Here is a 19,679-nt window from a genome sequence, read left to right on the forward strand (position 1 = left end):
GAGTAACAGCAGGTCAGGCCGCAGCTCTGGAGAAATGGCTGCTAAGGAACCACACTGAAAACTTCCCTCTCTGAACCACTCATCTTTAAAAAGCTTCATAAAACGTTCCTAGGCCAGTAAGTGTTTTGTCACATGCGCTGTGTAAAACTTTATCTCATACTATTGTAACATCAGTAAATTAATCCACTCATTAGATATTTTGGTACATCCTCTGTGGACTGTTAGATAACGTTATACACAGCTGCACGTGACAAAACACTAACTGGCATAGGTAAGTTTTGTGAAGCTTTTTAAAGCTGAGTGGTTCAGAGCGGGGACTTTTCAGAGCGTGGTTCCTTAACAGCTGAAAGTGTGGCCACCTATTATAGAGACACAATGTGCCGAAGTGACTAACGGGTCAGGCAGCATCTCTGGAGAACATGGATAGGTGATGTTTCAGGTTGGGACACTTCTTCAGGCTGATTCCAGGGGTGGGAGGGGAAAAAAGCTTAACGAGTGGAGGGGCAGACAAGGCATACCAGGTCATAGGTGAGCGTGAGGGGTGGGAATTTTTGGACAAAGGATGAACACGCAAGAGTTGCAAATTGAGGTTTGACTCGTGACTGAGTGATTGAAGTGTGACTTGTTTAGGAATATAGTGGAGGGGGAAGGGAGAGATGGGTGCCAGGGCTCGGGGAGTGCAGTGGAAAGGGATGGGGGGGGGGGGGGGGTTATAGGGAAGAAAGTGAGGGGGGGGGTGTTTTGTAGAGGCTACCTAAAGTTGCAGAATACAGTGTTTGAACTTCCAACTTTAGAATATTGTGTTTCAGGTACAAGGAGGGTGCAGATGGAAAAACAAAAAGGGGCAAGGGCTGCAATTAGGTATATTTTGACTACATGCTTAGCGCATGAGAGACCCATTCAAGATTGATTACTGTGGGCAAGATGTTCCTGAATCTGGTGGGGCATGCTTTCAAACCTTTGTATCTTCTGCCCGACGGGAGAGAAGAGGGAATGACACTCTTGGGCAGAACCAAGGCAAAGGATGCTTTCTACAGTGCATCTGTTGAGGTTAATAATTAATTGGAAACATGCCAAATTTCCTTAGTCTTCTGAGGAAGAAGTGTTGGCGTGGCTGTATATGTTGTTGGACAAGTTTATGTTCATAAATCACAGGAGCAGAAATATTCATAAATCACACGATCATTAAATCATGGCTAATCTATCCTTCCCTCTCAACCCCATCCTCCTGCCTTTCTCACCAGAGATATCTCGATATCTTTACTAATCAAGTATCTGTCAATCTCTGCCTTAAAAATATCCAATGATTTGGCCTCCACTGATATCTGTGGCAATGAATACCTTAGATTCAACACCCTCTGACTAAAGAAATTCCTCCTAGTGTCCTTTCTAAAAGTACATCCTTTTGTTCATTTTAGTTGGAAATTCACAGCGGGTAAATCCATCAGTTTTTCTCTACCTTTCAACTAAATGTACAAGGAGGATCCATTAGCCTCAAAAGGGCCTTGACAAATTGACCTCAATCCCAAATCTATTTGACCACATTGGATTGTTTCCATAACGATTCGGTGATAACTGGATATTGTGATTTTTCTGGTTGCATTTCACGCAAATGAAAGGATCAAACACCTTTATTTTGCCAGTGTGTCGGACAGTCCCCTCATAATGTGTTACAGAACTATTTATTAACTGGCCTTTTTTTTATCCGCAGGCCTCGGTGTACAAGATCTGTAAGGAAATGTATGATGATGAAATGGATGCCGGCTTGATGTCTGATCAGCCAGATATCATCGGTGATAGGTGAGTGTCTGTAGGTGTGTGGTGCGGAGAGTACTGGTCTCAGCTGGTGTGTGAAATAGAACATAGCACAATACAGCACAGGAACAGGTCCTTTGGCCTGCGATGTCTGTATCGAACATTATGCCAGGACCAACCCTCTTGTGCATGTACATAATCCACATCCCTCCATTCCCTGCATATCCATATGCCTATCCAAAAAGTCTCTTAAATGCCACTATTGTATGTGTCTCCACAACCACCCCTGGCAGCACATTCCAGACACTCAACACCTTTTGTACCTTTAAAAAAAACAGATTTGCCCGTCTTTTCCCCTGTAACCTTAAACCATTCCCTCTGGTATTTGATATTCAGTTAAATATTCGATATTCAGTTAACTCCCCCTCCCATTCCCACACTGATCTTTGTGTCCTGGGCCTCCTCCATTGTCAGAGTGAGGCCCAGCGCAAATTGGAGGAACAGCACCTCATATTTCGCTTGGGTAGCTTGCACCCCAGTGGTATGAACATTGACTTATCTACCTTCAAGTAGCCCTTGCTTTCCTTCTCTCCCCATCTCTTCCCAGTTCTCCGACCAGTCTTACTATCTCCGACTACATTTTATCTCTGTACCACCCGCTCCCCTGATATCAGTCTGAAGAAGGGTCTCGACCCAAATCATCGCCTATTCATTCTCTCGAGAGATGCTGCCTGTCCAGCTGAGTTACTCCAGCATTTCGTGTCTATCTTCGATAGAAAAACTTGACAGCATGAATCATCAGATTCAGGAGCAGCATCTTCCCCACTACTGTCTGCCTACATTCAGTAGTCACAGTCTCTCTCCCACCTCATTCTGGACCTTGTACTTTTCCTCTAACTGTAACACTGCAGGCCTGTAACACTACTTTATGCACGCTTTGTACTTGTGTGTGATTTGATGGTACTCGTGTACAGTATGATTTGACTGGATAGCACGCAGTTTTTCATTGCAACTTGATACACACAACAATATACCAATACTAGTCATTCCTTTCAAAATGTATGTGACTGGATCTTGGCTCGGGGAAATATTGTCCCTGTTTCTATGCTATTTGAACCCTCTGAGACGCTGACATCTTTACATATGGGCATGTTGATCGGTGTGGGCAAGTTGGGTCTAAGGGCCTGTTTCCACACTCTATGACTCTATCTTGCATAAAGTAGCTGAAGATTGCTTTCCGATGCTGTGTTGCAACAACCATCAGGCTCTTGAACACCATGAACTCCCAACTAAACTGCAAACTGCCTGTTTAGGGTCTTTGGGAATTTTTGTTTATGTAACTTTTGTGGGTTTTTTTCCTATTCATTAAGTTTTGTTTAGTTTAGTTTAGAGATACAGCGTGGAAACACGCCCTTTAGCCCACTGAGTCCGTGCCGACGAGTCCTGCATGTTAACTAGGGACAATTGACATTTATACAAAGCCAATTAACCTACAAACCTGTACGTGTTTGGAGTGTGGGAGGAAACCAAAGATCTCTGAGAAAACCCATGCGGTCACGGGGAGAACGTACAAATCCCGTACAGACAGCACCTATATTCTGGATTGAACCCGTGTCTCTGGCACTGAATGCGCTGTAAGGCAGCAACTCTACCGCTGAGCCAGCGTGCCATCTTGGTTATTGTTTATTATACTATCTATTGGGTACTGTTAAACATGTTATGCTGCTGCAGCAAGAAAGATTTTCTTTGTTCTTTTCCCGGCTATATGACGATAAAACACTTGACACTCTTAGGTGTCTAACTGAGGGAGTATTTGAATCAGTTGGTGTATGGGGAAGGGCAATGTGGCTCTGATGTGCCAGTACATTGATTGTGCTGCTCTTGCTGTGTTGCAGCTTGGTGGGTGGATTTTTGACACTAAGCCCCGACTATTGCTTTGTGTTGGAAGACGAGGGCAGCGTGTGTGGTTATGCCCTCGGCATTGTCGACGTGAACCCCTACGCCAGAAAGTGTAAAGTTTCCTGGATACCCGCAATGCGGGAAAAATACATTAAACCAGAAGCCAGTAAGGAGCTCTCCGAGGAACAGGTACTTTCTCAGAATAATTACACAATAATAGAACCTTCATGCTGTAAATTAATTCAGTAGCATTTGCTGCTACTTCCCCAGTTTTGCATCTGAATGTTACTAATTAGCAATGGCTTGTTGTAAATTTATCGTGTCTTTCAATGGACGAAACTCTGCAACCAGTAAAACACGGGGTTCTTGCCCTCGTAGATCCCCGCAGCCCACCCATTCGCGCTGACCCTTCATTGAACCCATCTTAGTCTACCCACATTCTCATCTCCCCAGATTCAACCACTAGTGTACACACCAACGGCCGGTGAACCTACTGACACACACCTCTTTAGGATGTGGGAGGAAACTGGAGCACCCGGGAGGGAAACCCATGCGGTCACAGGGAGAACGTGCAAACTCCTCACAGACAGCACCCGTAGTAAGGGTCGAACCTGGCTCTCTGGCACTGTAAGGTAGTGAACCCACTAACTGCTGCTCCACACATTGGAATGGTCTGGCGACTACAATGCCTGCATCTGAGGAGGTCGCCACGTCCATCCCTCGCTGATAATCTTGTCAGTCCTGTGGACGTATCATGTTTTGGTACCAACATAGAACAGTACAGCAAAGTCTATCCGAACATGATGTCGAGAGCAACCCTTATTGCCCGCACATAATCCATATTCCTCCATTCCCTGCACTCCACGCGCTTATCCTGAAGCCTCTGAAACACCACTATTGTATCTGCCTCCATCACCCTTGGCAGTGGGTTCCAGACAAAAATAGAACCTTCATGCTCAAACGTTCGCTCCTTCCCCAGTTTTTCACCTGAAACTTACTAATTAATATTGAGCCATGTACTGTTATGTCCTGTTTTACCATTTTCTCATATCCCCACCCCTCAAGTCCCCATTTTATAAAGAATCATTGCCCAATTCCTGATCAGTTCCTCCTTGTCCAGATTCCTGGAGTTTTATTTTGCTGCTATCTATCCAATTTGTGATTGGAAGCCAGGTGTGAATCTGATTCCATTTTGCTCTGGCAGTGAATCCTGAATCAGTATTACATGTAAAGGTTTTCCGCTCATCACCAGTGTTCTTTCAGCTTTTCCTGCATTTGTGTGTGATCTTTCAACCTATTAGATTGTTCTCCACCCCCTCTCCTCCAAAGGGAATAATTGCAGTTCCCCTACTTTAATCTGTATACTTGTGTGTTGTTACTGAGTGCCCCTCCGTCACTGGTCTGTGTCTCTCACACAGAAAATGATGTTGAGTTTCCACGAAGAGCAGCAAGGCCTGCCGGAAAACTTCCTCGCTTCCTTTCCCTCGCTGATTAAAGTGGACGTGCACACGAAAGTGACAGATCCCAGTGTCGCTAAGAGTATGATGGGCTGTTTGCTTTCTTCCTTAAAAGCTGACGGTAAGGACCTCTCTTTTCTTCCAAGTGTTTTACCTCCATCTGTGAGTAGGAAGTGCATTGTTCACACAGAGTAAACCTTCAGTGGCATTTGTTCTTCCTTCCTAGACCAGTCTTAGCATCGTACCGCACGGAAACAGACCCTTCAGCCCAATTCGTCCATGCTGACCAGTGGCCATCTAAGCTTGTCCCATTTGCCTGTGTTTGGGCCATACCCCTCTAAACCTTTCCTATCCATGTATCCGTCCAAATGTTTTGTCAATGTTATAGTACCTACATCGACTACCTCCTCTGGCAGCTCATTCCATATACCCACTAGCCTCTGAGTGAAAACGTTGCCCCTCGGGTTCCTATTGTCTTTCCCCCCTCATCTTAAACCAATGCCCTCAATTTTTGGATTTCTCTACCTTGAGTTACTGAGGGGTAACTTTTTCACAAAGGGTGGTGGATGTATGGAACGAGCTGCTGGAGGAGGTAGTTAAAGCAGATACTATCGCAACGTTCAAGAAACATTTAGACAGGTACATGGATAGAACAGATTTAGACGGATATAGGCCAAACGCAGGGAGGTGGGACTAGTGTAGATGGGACATGTTGGTCGGTGTGGGTATGTTGGGCTGAAGGACCTATTTCCATGCTGTATGACTATGACAAACTACTTTGTCACACCCCTGTATGTTTCGTACTGCCAATATCCACTATCGTTCAACATGCACTGTCTGTCCCAAGAGCTAAAGGACTGTTTCGTTTCCAGGGTCTCGAGGAGCTTTCTGTGAAGTGAAACCCAGCGACAGGCGAGGGTTGGAGTTTTACAGCAAACTGGGCTTCCTGGAGTTGGCGAAGATGGAGGGATTCCCCAAGGAGATGCTGGTGCTGGGAAGGAATTTGTAACGTGCAGCCCCTTCAACGTAGTGTAATTAAAGGATGTGTATAATTAAATGTATCTAAATTTAGCCTTAAGCTGAATAACCTGTGTTTAATAATGTTTTATATTTTATCTTTTTAATTTGCAATACACAAGGTGAACTCGACATGGAACTTTGTGAAGTGGGTGAGCTTCCAATGATGCAATAACAGTTATTTGATCTCCTTCCCCTTCTGACATTTCATCCCAGCCTTGCCTCCAAATATCGGGGAGTCTGAAGTTTCTCGTTTGGAATCGGGGAACTTGGCCTCTGAGTAGGAAACTACTCGGTCCACTGCCCACGCCATTCAAAAAGAGAGTGGTTTAGACTATCCACTGCCTGATTGCAGTCCTGGTGTGAGCATGCTGTTAAAGCAGCCATTTTGCCATCACAAGGTGGCTGTGTTTATAACTGACCACCCACAGGAGTAATTGGAGTTCTTCATCCCTGGAGCCCAGTTCATTTTCACTAAGTGAGATTTTAGGGCTTCAGTCGGTGATTTTAAGAGTTTGCTTTCTGCAGCATGTATGCATCTGTGAAAACTAATGACCTTTTGATACCTCTCTTTGAAGGCACTTTATAAGTAGTGAATCTCGATCTGAATGGTTAGTGGAATTGCTCTCCGGAGAAAGGAATGAAATGTTGACATTGGAAATGAGCACAGCAGTACTGGACTGCATACTGGGCCTGTCAACGTTTGTAAAGAAAGACGGGTTAATAATTTGGGTGGATCAGAACGTAATTAAATGTACGTGAAACCGTTGCGTGTGGTGGGAGAGCTTGATTGTACGCCAGCCCCATGAAGCCGTCATGCACTGGGGGGAGGGGTTACCTGCACTTACTGAAGGAATCCATTCCAGGTTGCTCATCAGCAGTGTGCCAGCGTTCTCTCAGGCGTGCGCGACAGACCTGTCAGTTGCAGCTTGGTTTTGCCGCCAGTGGTGCAAACTGCTGGCCTTGGAGAGCGGACGTCCCCCGACATCTGCTGCAGCTGGCCGTCGATTTGAGAGAAGGCCGTGAGGCTGGGTCGAGACGGCAATCACTGTGAACTTCCAGCAACCCAGGAAGCAAAGAGCACTTATTACAAACTATACATTATTGAAGTTCAGTGTAAACTATTGTAGATTGGAAGGTGCGTGTACAATTAAAGTCAAATGTCAAGTTCATTTAAAACAAAAAGTGGCCGTTATCCTTAATCTAAGAGTATTGCAGTTCACATTGAGGCCTGAGATGTGGGTAAGTAGTTCTTCTCTGGCCTTGCTTGGAGCCAGCTCCAGGAATGGTGAAAATGATTAAACCCACCAGCCTCACTAGCTCTGTGTGTCCTGACGGGGTTCCTAACTTACTGGCTGCACATTTGTGGCATTATGTTCAAAGACATCAATGATTGTTGACTTGTTGCCTGTTAGATACAGAGCAGAAAACTAGAATTGGAAAAAGCCCCAAGAGAACTGGACAGTGTTAAAGTCTGGTACCCAAGTTCCTGCTATTGGCCCATATCCCACTAAACCTTGCCTATCCATGTACCTGTCCCAAGTATCTTTGCTGTTGTACCTGCTTGCAAAGAAAAAAGTTCCAGTCTGTCCAGTCTGGAAACGCAAGCCTATACAGCAGGGTAACATCGTGCTTTGGGCTGACCTAAGATGGATATATAAAAGTCTTCATGCACAATCTGTATCTGGGAGTTAAATGTCCATATCCAATGACATTAAACAAATTCACCTGTGTTTCCAGCAATATATTGGATAACTTGGTCTCTTTGAGCATCTTGCACTCAAATTTCAGCCCTCAAGAGTCATAAAGTGTGCGAACTACCCTTTTGGCCCAACCTGCCCACAATCATCTGTACACCAGTTCTATCCTACACATCAGGTACAATTTACAGAATTAACCTCGGACTTGGTGGGCAGAAGGGCCTGTTTCCGTGCTGTATCTCTAAATTAAACTAAACCTGTCATGGGTTTGCGGGTGTTACTGCTTCATCCTTTACTTTCTTGCATCTGCACAGATGGTGCCAACCAAGGGAAGTGGGACTGTGATCTGAGATTGTGGTCACTACACAGGCAATACAGTTTGTATGAAGTCTGTGGCTGCAAGCCAAAGGAGTGCACCTGTATTAAACTTCTAGCTATGTTCATCAGTTGTGCTCTGCTCTGGTGAAACTAAAAATGCACCTCTAGCATTTTCCTCACAAATCTGTGTGACTTTGCCTGTAAGTCTAATTTACAGATAAAGTGTAGAAACAGGCCCACCGAGTCCATGCTGACTGACCATTGATCAAATATACAGTAGTTATACACACGAGAGGCAATGTAGAGGGCCAATTGACCTACAAACCTGCACATCTTTGTAATGCGGAAGGAAACTAGAGCGCCTGGAGGAAACCCAGGGTCACGGGACACACATAGTCAGGATTGAACCTGGGTCTCTGGTGCTGTGAGGCAGCAGCTCTAACGCTGGGCTGAAACCAACAGCTGGAGAACCTGATATGGATGAACCTACAAACAGGGAGAATTGTGTAGTGATTGAACTGGATGTGTTGCTGTTCATGGGGGCCCCATGCTAGTTTTCAACTTGCCAACCCTGGGGAAAAGATTGTATCTCATGGTGCTCCTCAGCCACTCTCCAGGGGAAAGAAGTCCCAGCCTCCAGTCACGGTAACTGTCCGCACGTTCTCTCTAACTCCCCAGCTAAATGTTCCCATGCAAAACATCGCCTGTCCATTCCCTCCACAGATGCTGCTTGACCCACTGAGTTCCTCCAGCTCAAGATTCCAGCATCTGCAGTTGTCTAACCAATTTGGTTTCTGTTTCCACGGATGCTGCCAGACCGCTGTGTGTTTCAGCATTTGTTATTTCAATTTTTTCCCTGTGGCCACATGCCGTTTCCTCCCTCATCCAAAAGACGTGCAGGTTGGTAGGTAAATTGGCTTCTTTGAATTGTCCCTACCCTAGTTTAATGTTCGTCGGCTGGGCCAAAGGGCCTGTTTCCATGATGTACATCTAAACAATTAGTCAACAGAACTCTTTAAAAAAAAAAACACATTCCTTCGCTGGCGAAGGGTCCAGACCTGAAACTGCATCTGTCCACTTCACAGATGGTGCCTGACCTGCTGAGCTCCTCTAGCACTATGGGTTTTGCTCAAAGTCCCAGCATCTGCAGTTCCTTGTGATGCCTTGGCAAGTTTAGGTTCTGTCCACAAGGTGGAGACAGAACACCAGTTTGAGATCTGGGACCTGACTCTCGCCAACAATCTGATCTTAATGCAGCTGTTTGGGGAACATGACGAACATTAATGTCATTTATTAAAATGTAAAAGCTTTTACAGAGACAACACAGCAGGATTGGATAACTTCATTAAAATGAGATCAATTAATCCAGATGTTGGTGAACCAGAATCATACAGTATAGAAATAGGCCCTTTGGGCCATCTCATCCATGCCGACCAAGATGCTCCATCTTAACTAGTCCCATTGGGGCCCATTATCCCTCTGATCCTTTCAAACCATATACCTGTCTAAGCATAATTTAAATGTTATAGTACCTGCGTTAACTACCTCCTCTGGCAGCTCGTTCAATGTATCCGCCACCCTTGGTGTGAAAAGGCTGTCCCTCAGATTACTATTAAATCTTTCCCCTCTCACCTTCAAGCCATGTCCTCTAATTCTTTATTCATCTACCTTGGGTAACTGCTCTGTGCATTCACCCTTTTCATCTCATGATTTTATACAACTATAAGATTACCCCTCAGCCTCCTGCACTCCAAGGAAGAGTCCTAGCTTGTTCAAGCTCTTGCTATAGCTCAGGTCTTTGAGTCCTAGGAATATCCTCAAATCTTCTCTGCACTCCTTCCAGCTTAATGGCATCTTTCCTTTAGCAGGGTGACCAAAACAGAACACAATACTCCCAAGTTAATATTTGACGAGTTTAAAGAAGTTCCCGACCCGAAATTTCACATGTCCATTCCCTCCACAGATGCTGCCTGACCCGCTGAGTTCCTCCCGCACTTTGTGTTTTGATTGTAATTACAACACCTGCAGTTCCTTGTGTCTCTATTAGATCGTACCTTTTCCCCATTCATCCCCAGAAAGGTGATAGGGTGGAAACAGGCCCGTCAGCCCAACTTGCCCATCCCTTGCTAGCACAACGCCCACCACTTTGTGAACCTCTCCCTGGGCACAGTACCAGTGAGTAGGGAGGGGTTTCAGGATCTTTGATCATACCCTAGTGTCTGTGACAATGCAAGGATTCACGACAAGGGAAAGGAGCATAATTTAGGCCATTCAGCACATCGAGTGCTCTGCCATTCAATCATGGCTAATCTATCTTTTCCACAACTCTATTCCCTGTGACCTTTGACACCCTTACTAATCAAAAACCTATCAATCTCTGCTTTAAAAACACCTGTTGACATAGCCTCCACCACCGTCTGTAGCAACAAATTCCACAGATTCATTCACCACCCTCAGGCCCAAAGGAAGAGGTCCAATGTTCATAAGTCATAGGAGCAGAAGTAGGCCATTCGACTCAGATTTGGCCTCCATCGCTGTCTGTGGCAATGAATTGCAGAGATTCACCAGTCCCTCTCCCGCGGCTCTCTGTACACCAGCCCCAGCTTCTCGAAGACTGCCTCCTCGCTGGAGGTGGGGACGGAGATGCCGGCAGCGACTTTGGTGCCGCTCTTCCTGAGGACCCGGCAGTTGAGCGAGTGCTCCGACAGGCTCATGTCCCTAGTCTTGGCCAGGGCTCGCATGGAACGGTTAAAGTGGGCCGACCCAGTGAAGTAGAGCAAGGCACAGGCGAACTCCGCGTACGGCACCACGATGATGTCCAGCCGCCGGTAGCGACGCCCGGCTCCCGGGAGCCGGCAGACGCCCAGGTACTTGACTTGGTTCCTGATCTCCTGACTGACCAGGTCATCCGTGATAAACCCTAGCAGCAGAAAATTCAGCAGTCAATAAACCGTGCAAAACAATCAGGCCCACATTCACGGAGTGAACCATGTCAAACGAGTGTATCCTGAAATAAAAACAGAACATACTACAAACCTTCAGCAGGTCAGGCAGCATCTGTGGGAAGGATCCTCAAGCTTGTTTATCTCTCCACTGTCGCTGCCTGACCTAACGAGTGTTTCTGGCATCTCTGTTTGTTTTTGGTTTACTCCGTTAATGCGGGCCTGATTTAGCACAGGACCATAATGCCCGTATTAAACATGATGACAAGTTAAACTGACCTCATTTGCCTGTACATGATCCATATCCCTTAACTCCCTGCACTTCCATAGGCCCATCTAAAGCCTCTTAAATGCCACTATCATTCCAGGCAATACAGTCCAGCACCTAGATGTAAATACTTGAACCGCACGTCTCCGTTAAACTTTCTCCCTCTCACCTTAAAGCTACATTTCCATCCTGGGAAAGAGGTTCTGACTATCTATGGCTCTCTTAATTTTATATACTTCTATCAAGTCACCCTCCAACGCTCCAGAGAAAACAATCTAAAAGTTCACCCATCTCCTTTTTAGCAGAAACCCTCTAATGAATAATTCTGGTCAACTTCTGGTGCACCCTCTCCAAAGCCTACACATCTCCCTGTATTCGGGTGACCAGAACAGCACTCAATACTCCCAATAACTCCAAAATTTGGTTTTCCTCTGGAGATATCCTGCCTCTGAACCCGGGATGCCTCTGAACCTATACCTTGTGAGTTGTGAGTATGAGTTGCCGCACCAGCCCATGCTCACCATCGCTGCGCAGACCGTCTAGGAGTTTGTTGAAGACGCCTCGGTGCGAATGTCCATCGGGGTGGGTGATGAGGATGTCCACGTCCCCGCAGGTGGGCTTCCCCCGTCGGAACGAACCGCAGGCGAGGCTGATCAGGCCCGGGTTGATGGAATGGGCCATGTCACAAACCTGGACAGCACAGGGCACACAGTCATGCAGCACGGAAACGGGCCCTTTGGCTAAACTCGTCTATGCCGATCAAGATGCCCCACCTGCGCTTGTCTCTTCTGCCAGCAATTGGCCCATATCCCTATAAACCTTTTTTTAAGCTTAGTTTAGTTTATTAAAAGTCACGTGTACCGAGGTACAGAGTGTAAAGCTTTTTGTTGCGTGCTATCCAATCAACAAAAGACTATAAATGATCACACCCAAGCCGTCCACAGTGTACAGATACAAGCTAAAGGTAATAACGTTTAGTGCAAGATGAAGTCCAATAAAGTCCATTAAAGTTCAATGGCCTCCAATGAGGTAGGTAGGAGGTCAGGACCACACTCTAGCTGGTGAGAAGACTGGTCTGCATTAACCTACCTAATCTCCCGGTGGCTCAGCACTTCAACTCGCCCTCCCATTCCGAATCCGACCTTTCTGTCCTGGGCCTCCTCCAACGCCAGAGTGAGCACCACCGGAAATTGGAGGAGCAGCACCTTATATTCCGCTTGGGCAGTTTGCACCCTAGCGGCATAAACATTGACTTCTCCAATTTCCGGTAGCCCTTGCTGTCTCCTCCCCTTCTCAGCTCTCCCTCAGCCCTCGGGCTCCTCCTCTTCCTTTCTCCTTTCTTCTCCCCGCCCCCCCCCCCCCACCCCACATCAGTCTGAAGAAGGGTTTCGGCCCGAAACGTTGCCTATTTCCTTCGCTCCATAGATGCCGCTGCACCCGCTGAGTTTCTCCAGCACTTTTGTCTACCTGGTGAGAAGACTGTTCCGTTGACTGATAACAAAGTGTCCCTGAATCTCTATATAACCCTGCATGCATTTTCAAACTCTTGTACCTTTTGCCTGCCTGACCCACCTCTGACTTTTAAATATTGTTATTGTACCTGCCTCAACTACCTCCCTCTGACAACTCATTGCCAGAGGAGAAAGTTGTGATAGGTTTGCAAATAAAGTTCTGATTCCCTGTAAAGTGTAGTGAAGACTGTATTTATCAGACAGAACCTGCCTGATAATTTGCCGCAGGGCAGATTCAGGAGAAAGCCTTCAGTCTTGAAGCATGGTTTTGACCAAAAAATTGACCGTCCCTTCCACCCCTTCCCAAAGATGCGGGTCGACCCACCGGTCAAACTGCAAGCTAAAAACCGAAGAAGGGTCTCGATCGAAATGTCGCCCATTCCTTCTCTCCAAAGATACTGCCTGTCCCCGCTTAGTTACTCCAGCTTTTTGTGTTTATCTTCGGTTTAAACCAGCATCTTCAGTTCCTTCCTACACACATTTTTGATTGATTGATTGATTTATAGATACAACATGGAAACAGGCCGTTCGGCCCACTGAGTCATCGATCACCCGTTGACACTAGTTCTATGTTATCCCACTTTCACATCCAGTCCCCACATACTAGGAGCAATTTGCTGAGGGCCAATTAACCTACAAATCCGCAAGCCTTTGGGGTATGGGAGTAAACCGGAGTAGCGATGGTTCCACACTCACACAGAAGCACTTACAGTTTTCTCAATCTCAGCTGCCTCTTCCCTGGGCATGCGATCCAGGAAGTCATGGTAGTGCTTGAGACCTATCGCCTGCTGTCTGGTGAGACTGGCTTTCGTCTTAATGTCCTCCAACGTTCTGAATCCCTGCAAAACACAGCAAAGGCACTGAAGCTTTTCGGTGAACAGTGCAAGGGAAAGGAAGTGGCAATGCAGAAGGGATCTTAATTTCCAGAAAAAGTTCGGTATTTACGAGCCTGGATGGGCTGTGGAAACCTTAATGGGTTAGTTTCTAACCAATACATCAGCATTTATAGAATCATAGTCACATTATATGCAAGCAGGCACTTCGGCCCAACTCATTCATGCTGACCACGTTGTCTAATGGAGCTAGTCCTATTTTCCTGTGTTGGCCAATATCCCTCAGCAGCAGCTTCTTCCCAAACTATGAACTCCAACTATACTCTGAACGACAAACTTTCTTGATTACGCAAAGGACGTGGGGCATTATCTTTGTCGTTGCACCATATTGGGGTTTTTTTGGCATTTGGGAGGAAACTGGAGCACCCGAGAAAACCCACGCAGGTCATGGGGTGACCGTACAAACAGCACCCGTAGAGAGGATCAAACCCGGGTCTCTGGCGCTGTGAGGCAGCAACTCGACTGCTGCGCCACTGTGCCACCCTACCAGGTTGAACGTACTGACGGCACTCAGGACTCTGCACACAACGAGCTCCTCACCTGCTGGTACCACATCTGGGCTGTCTTCACGCCAGCTCCCCAGATGTCGGAAAAGGTCCCCAGCACAGAGACACTGTCGCCCAGGTGATCTAACTTGCGCAGATGGCCAGTTTGCAGGATCTCCCAAATCTTCTCGGCCAGGCTCTTGCCGATCCCGGGGATCTCACAGGCTTCCTGCGGAGAGTGAACGGGAGCGATGATGATGATTCCGAAATGCACAAAACCCTGAGAGGGGCAGACTTTCAAAACAAAAAAACATGCAAAGAAAGATGTTGGAAATGCAAAATAAAACATACAATGTCAGATATTCTTATCTGGTCAGGCAGCATCTGTGGAGACAGGGTTATCTGGTCAGGCAGCATCTGTGGAGACAGGGTTATCTGGCCAGGCAGCATCTGTGGAGACAGGCGGGCTGAACGTTTCAGGCCCATAGAACTTCTGCTGAGGAATTCCAGATCTGAAACCTCAACTGGTTCTCTTTTTTTGTTCATTGATTCTCATTCATGGCATTTAAAAGACTTTTGTAAAGGCACATGGACATGCAGAGAAAGGTGGGGCATGGGCTACGTGCAAGTAGATAATAGGTATAGTGCGGCACAGTGGCGTAGCTGTAGAGTGCTACAGATGCTGCTTGAGTCCATGGTGGGGAGAGTGGTCTGTGTGATGGGCCGGGCGCTCCATCCACAACTCTGTGATTTCTTGCGGCCTTGGGCAGAGCCGTTCCCAAACCCAGCTGTGATACTAACATGTGGAGGAAGGAACTGCAGATGCTGGTTTAAATGGAAGATTGACACAAAAAGCTGGAGTAACTCAGCGGGACAGGCAGCATCTCTGGAGAAAAGGAATAGGTGGCGTTTCGGTTTGAGACCCTTCCTCAGGCTGAGTTTTTTGTGCTTTTTGTGTCTATCTGTGAGATGGAAGCTTCATTCCTTTGGAGAGGCGGTGAGAATGTTTTACCTGATAGGTGGAGATTGGTTTGTGATAGCTCTTCAGGGCGTTGATGGCCTTGCTGTATCCCAGCGCTCGCCACCTGTCGCCTTGGTGTGTGTACGCCGTCTCCAACGCCTTCAGCTTCTCCGTGATGGCCTGGTTGTGGTTGAGCTGCTTGTTTTGCGACGAGCGGGAACACACCCACTTGCTGCTGCCAGCGGCTCCGCTGGAGTCGGGGTCCACAGCTCCACGCTCGCCCCCAGAGATCAGAGCTCGCAGGTCACGTTGGGACACACCTTCATCCTCAGATTCGCTGCTACTGTCAGTGTTGGGGAGCTGTGGAGATATCATAAATGGTGCTCAGTGGCAGGGTCCCTGGCATGACTGGGTTGAATGACGTACAAGGCGCGTTTGACAGCTCAGGGTCTGTACTCGCTGGATGAGGAGGGATCTTATTGAAATCTACCAAACAATGAAAGGCCTGGATAGAGTGGACGTGGAGAGGATGATTCCAGTAGTGGGAGAGTCTAGGATCAGTGGGCACAGCCTCAGAATAAAAGGACACACCTTAGAAAGGAGATGAGGAAGAATTTCTTTAGTCAGAGGGTGGTAATTCTGTGGAATTCATTGTCACAGACAGCTATGGAGGCCAAGTAATTCGGAATTTTTAAAGCAGAGATCGACAGGTTCTTAAGGGAGTCAAACGTTACGGGGAGAAGGCAGGAGCATAGCGTTGAGAAGGAAAAATAGATCAGCCATGATTGAATGGCGGAGCATAATGTTGGGCAGGATTACATTTCATTGTTCCGTTTCGGGACACATGACAATAAAACACTTGACTCTTGTTTACTTACCTGGGCTGTAGAGGCGTGAAGTTTTTCGCTGCCCTCTGTGATGGCTTGGGGGTGCTGGGCTGCGACTCCCTCTGCCTTTGGGCACAGCGAGCTGGCGTTTGGCGACAGGGTAGGCCGCCCACTGAGTTCAGGGTGCACGTTCCCGCATTGGCCCTCGTCTCCTGCCGTAGGCGCGGGGAGCGGCGGCTCGGTCGGGAGGAGGTGTCCCGGGGTGCAGAGGGCGTGGGCCGCAGTGCTCAGCAACCTCCGCTGAGAGATGCAGGAGCTGAGCCAGGCGGAGCGCAGCAGGCAGACGCTGGCTGGCAGCACCTCCAGCCGCAGCAGGCGAAGGGCACGCTCGGCATCCATCCCATCGTCCACCACCACGTGGGTAACCGCTGGGCCGAAGACCAGGCTGACCTCTCCCCCATTCTGTGCTATCTGCTTCTGGAAGATCTCCGTCCGAGCCTTTCCAATCCCGGCCGGTACAATGTACACCGTCACTCCACTCAACCACTGCTCTGCAACGGAATGGATGCGGGGATAAGAGTGTTACAACCACAATGTACAACACAGAACAGTACAGGAACAGGCCACATTGTCTGTGCCCAATATAAGGCCAAGACCAACTCTTTTTTGCCTGCACATATTCTAGACAGTATGATTTGAATGGATAGCATGCAAGTTTTGTGTTTATCCCACATTCTCATCCACTCCCTACACACTAGGGGGGAATTTACAGAGGCCTATTAACCTACAAACGTGCCGTCTTTGGGATGTGGGAGGAAACAGCAGAACCCAGAGGAAACTCTCACCGTCACAGGGCAAACTCCACATACAGACATCACTCGGGGTCAGGATTGAACCCGGGTCTCTGGCGATGTGAGGCAGCAACTCTTTAATCAGACTTTCGTGGACTTGCACTAAACGTTATTCCCTTTATCCTGTATCTGTACACTGTGGATGGCTTGATTGTAATCATGTAGAGGCTTTCCGCTGACTGGTTGGCATGCAACAAAAAGCTTTTGCCTGTACCTCGGTACAGGTGACAATAAACAAAACTAAACCCACTGCACCGCCCTGTGGAGAGCACACAAACAAAGCTATTCATTGTACTTTCAGTACAGGTTACAATAATATATCAATGGTTCTACCTTTGGCTTCCTCCGGCTTCTTCTTCAGGGGCTCCCCGTCTGTGGTGGCCTGGACATCCTGGGATCGCTTCACCTTTCGAAAAGCCTTCACGATCCCCTGAGGATCCATGCACAGCCCGCCAGCCGCTGGTGAGGGTTAGCGCTTATCCCACCTGTACAACGATTGGTGAGAAAGATACGTGTCAGCACCCATGCTCCTGCGTTTACTACCCAAAGTGGCCAAACCTCGCCAGAGTTTCTGCTGGAAGCTGTGTCTGCACTCACTAAGGACTTTGCACTAAAACACCTGCACAAAGTACTTTGATTTTTACTCGATCATGGTCTAATTTACTGAGAATAACTAATCGTTTAACGTATATTTATTTTTGTTGCCTCTAATGTGCCAATAAAATTGCAGCAGGAATTATATTGTTCCGTTTCCTATCCGGTGCCTATGACACATCAATACTTGGTCACCCACACAGATACCACCCCTGCTTGCAAGAGTTAGAGTTAGTGAGTGATGCAAGTGAGCAAAGGATACAGAAGTATCCTGGGCGGCAGAACCTTCAACATGCACCAGCACTGACTGCTGGCCGGGTGTTGAAGGACAACGTTGGTGCAATGTGACTTCTCGAAACAGAGCTGTGGACTGGATCAGCGGCCAGTGATGAGTGAACTAACGCAGGAGTTTACGATTTACTGCAGGAAGCGAAGCGATACACCTACCCCGGTATACATTGATGGCGACAAAGTAGAGATGCTTCAAGTTTAAAGTTTCAAGTTCTTAGGAATAAATATTACTAGCAATTTGTCCTGGACCAGCCATATCAAAGCAATGACTAAGAAAACGCACCAACGCCTCCACTTCCTTAGAAGCCCAGGAAGTTTGGCATGTCCCCAACAACCCTCATCAACTTCTACAAAATGGCTGTAGAAAACATTTTATCAGGATGCTTCACAGAATGGTTTGGGAACAGCTCCAACCAAGCAAGAAATTGCAGAGAATTATGGATACAGCCCAGACCATCACACAAACCAACCTCCCTTCTCTTGACTCCATCTACAAGGCCACCAGCATAATCAAGGACGCGTCTCACCTCACTTTTCTCCCCTCTCCCATCAGGCAAGAGGTACAGAAGTTTGAAAACGCGTATCTCCAGATGCCCTCTAGTTTTTGAATCCTCTACCCTGAGAAAAAGACTATGAGTGTACACTTTATCCATGCCCCTCATGATCTTGTTCACCTTTATAAGGTCACCCCTTAGCCTCCTACACTCTAAATAAATGGTCCCAGCCTATCCAACCTCCCTCTATAACTCAAGCCAGGGTAACCTGGTGTGAAACTATGTGATGATTCAAATGTTATGATTATTACTTTTAATTGCTGTTATAGGAAAGATACTAATAAGCTGAAAAAAGTACAGGGAAGATTTATGAGGATGTTGCCAGAATGCCAGGGCCCAAGCTTTAGGGAGAGATTGGGCAGGGTCGTTTTTTCCCCCTTGTAGCGTAGGAGGGTGATCTTACAGCGGTGTACAAAATCATGAGAGGAATAGATCGGGTGAATTCTGAGTCTTTTATCCAGTTCGGGAATCAAGTATCACAGGTCATAGGTTTAAGGTTAGGGAGGAAAGATTTTTTCACACAGGGTATATGGAATGAGCTGTCAGGGGACGTAGTTGCGGCAGGTACTATGTCGTGTTTTATTGTCATATGTCCCAGACAGAACATTGAAAGTCTTACTTGCAGCAGCACAACCGAATATGAATATGTACTTTGTAAACAATATAATAAATGGAAAAAATGTTGTGTGCATATGGGTGTGGGCAAAAAGACAGAACTAATGCTCCCAAGTCTATGGTACACGGAAATGCTGGAGAAACTCAGCGGGTGCAGCAGCATCTATGGAGCGAAGGAAATAGGCAACGTTTCGGCCCGAAACCCTTCTTCCCAAGTCTATGTAGTTTGGAGCTTATGAAGTTTAATAGCCTGATGTTTATAGGGAAGAGGTTAACAATATTTAATAGACACTTGCACAGGTACATGGATGGGACAGGTTTGGAGGGAGAGGGGCCAAGCGCAGGCAGGTGGGACATCTGGGCTAGATTGGGCAAGTTGGGCCGAAGGGCCTGTGTCTGGGTTAAAGTGAGCAACGGGCGAGGCCGGTGCGACAGGAAGCGGCCAATCAGAGCCCCGCTCCCGGCTGTGTTGCCCCGGGGCCTCTGCACCGGCCGGTTGATGATTAAATCACCGGAGAGGCGGAAGGGGAGCGCCGATCGCTGAGGTGACCCGGGCGGTGGCTGGAGGCGGAGATGGCCGCGGCCTCACTCACCGAGCCGGAAGTACCCAGCGGACAGCGAGCGTGGATTAAACCATTAAACCGCGTCCATTCATAAAGCAGCAGCGGCGGGAAACGGTGGCGGGTGAAATCAGTGCACGCGGGCGGGGGCGGGGGCGGGACCCGGGGCCCGGGGGAGGGG

The 19,679-nt window shown here is 47.5% G+C and overlaps 2 protein-coding genes across 3 annotated transcripts in view; one reads left to right on the forward strand and one right to left on the reverse strand.

The window, feature by feature from the left end:
- Positions 1 to 7,307, forward strand: part of oga (O-GlcNAcase) — a 43,450-nt gene extending 36,143 nt beyond the window's left edge. The window contains exons 13-16 of the mRNA XM_033034163.1: positions 1,712 to 1,800; positions 3,651 to 3,843; positions 5,073 to 5,232; positions 5,984 to 7,307. Of these exons, the coding sequence (XP_032890054.1) occupies positions 1,712 to 1,800; positions 3,651 to 3,843; positions 5,073 to 5,232; positions 5,984 to 6,120 (579 nt within the window). The 3' untranslated portion in view covers positions 6,121 to 7,307. The remainder of the gene's footprint in view (positions 1 to 1,711; positions 1,801 to 3,650; positions 3,844 to 5,072; positions 5,233 to 5,983) is intronic.
- A 2,099-nt stretch (positions 7,308 to 9,406) lies between these two features.
- poll (DNA polymerase lambda) lies at positions 9,407 to 19,647 on the reverse strand. Of its 2 annotated transcripts, XM_033034164.1 has the most exons (8): positions 19,532 to 19,647; positions 17,218 to 17,369; positions 16,085 to 16,584; positions 15,258 to 15,566; positions 14,301 to 14,474; positions 13,578 to 13,706; positions 11,878 to 12,046; positions 9,407 to 11,066 (listed from the first exon to the last, which is right to left on the reverse strand). In XM_033034164.1, the coding sequence occupies exons 2-8, from the start codon at positions 17,324 to 17,326 to the stop codon at positions 10,708 to 10,710; spliced, it is 1,749 nt and encodes a 582-aa protein (XP_032890055.1). In that variant the 5' UTR covers positions 17,327 to 17,369; positions 19,532 to 19,647; the 3' UTR covers positions 9,407 to 10,707. The 2 variants fall into 2 exon arrangements, with proteins under 2 accessions (XP_032890055.1, XP_032890056.1); XM_033034165.1 differs by lacking the exon at positions 19,532 to 19,647 and having other exon boundaries at positions 16,085 to 16,579; positions 17,218 to 17,320.
- Positions 19,648 to 19,679: the final 32 nt, after the last annotated feature.

This window comes from Amblyraja radiata, chromosome 15 (assembly GCF_010909765.2).
Source record: "Amblyraja radiata isolate CabotCenter1 chromosome 15, sAmbRad1.1.pri, whole genome shotgun sequence".
Taxonomy (NCBI): domain Eukaryota; kingdom Metazoa; phylum Chordata; class Chondrichthyes; order Rajiformes; family Rajidae; genus Amblyraja; species Amblyraja radiata.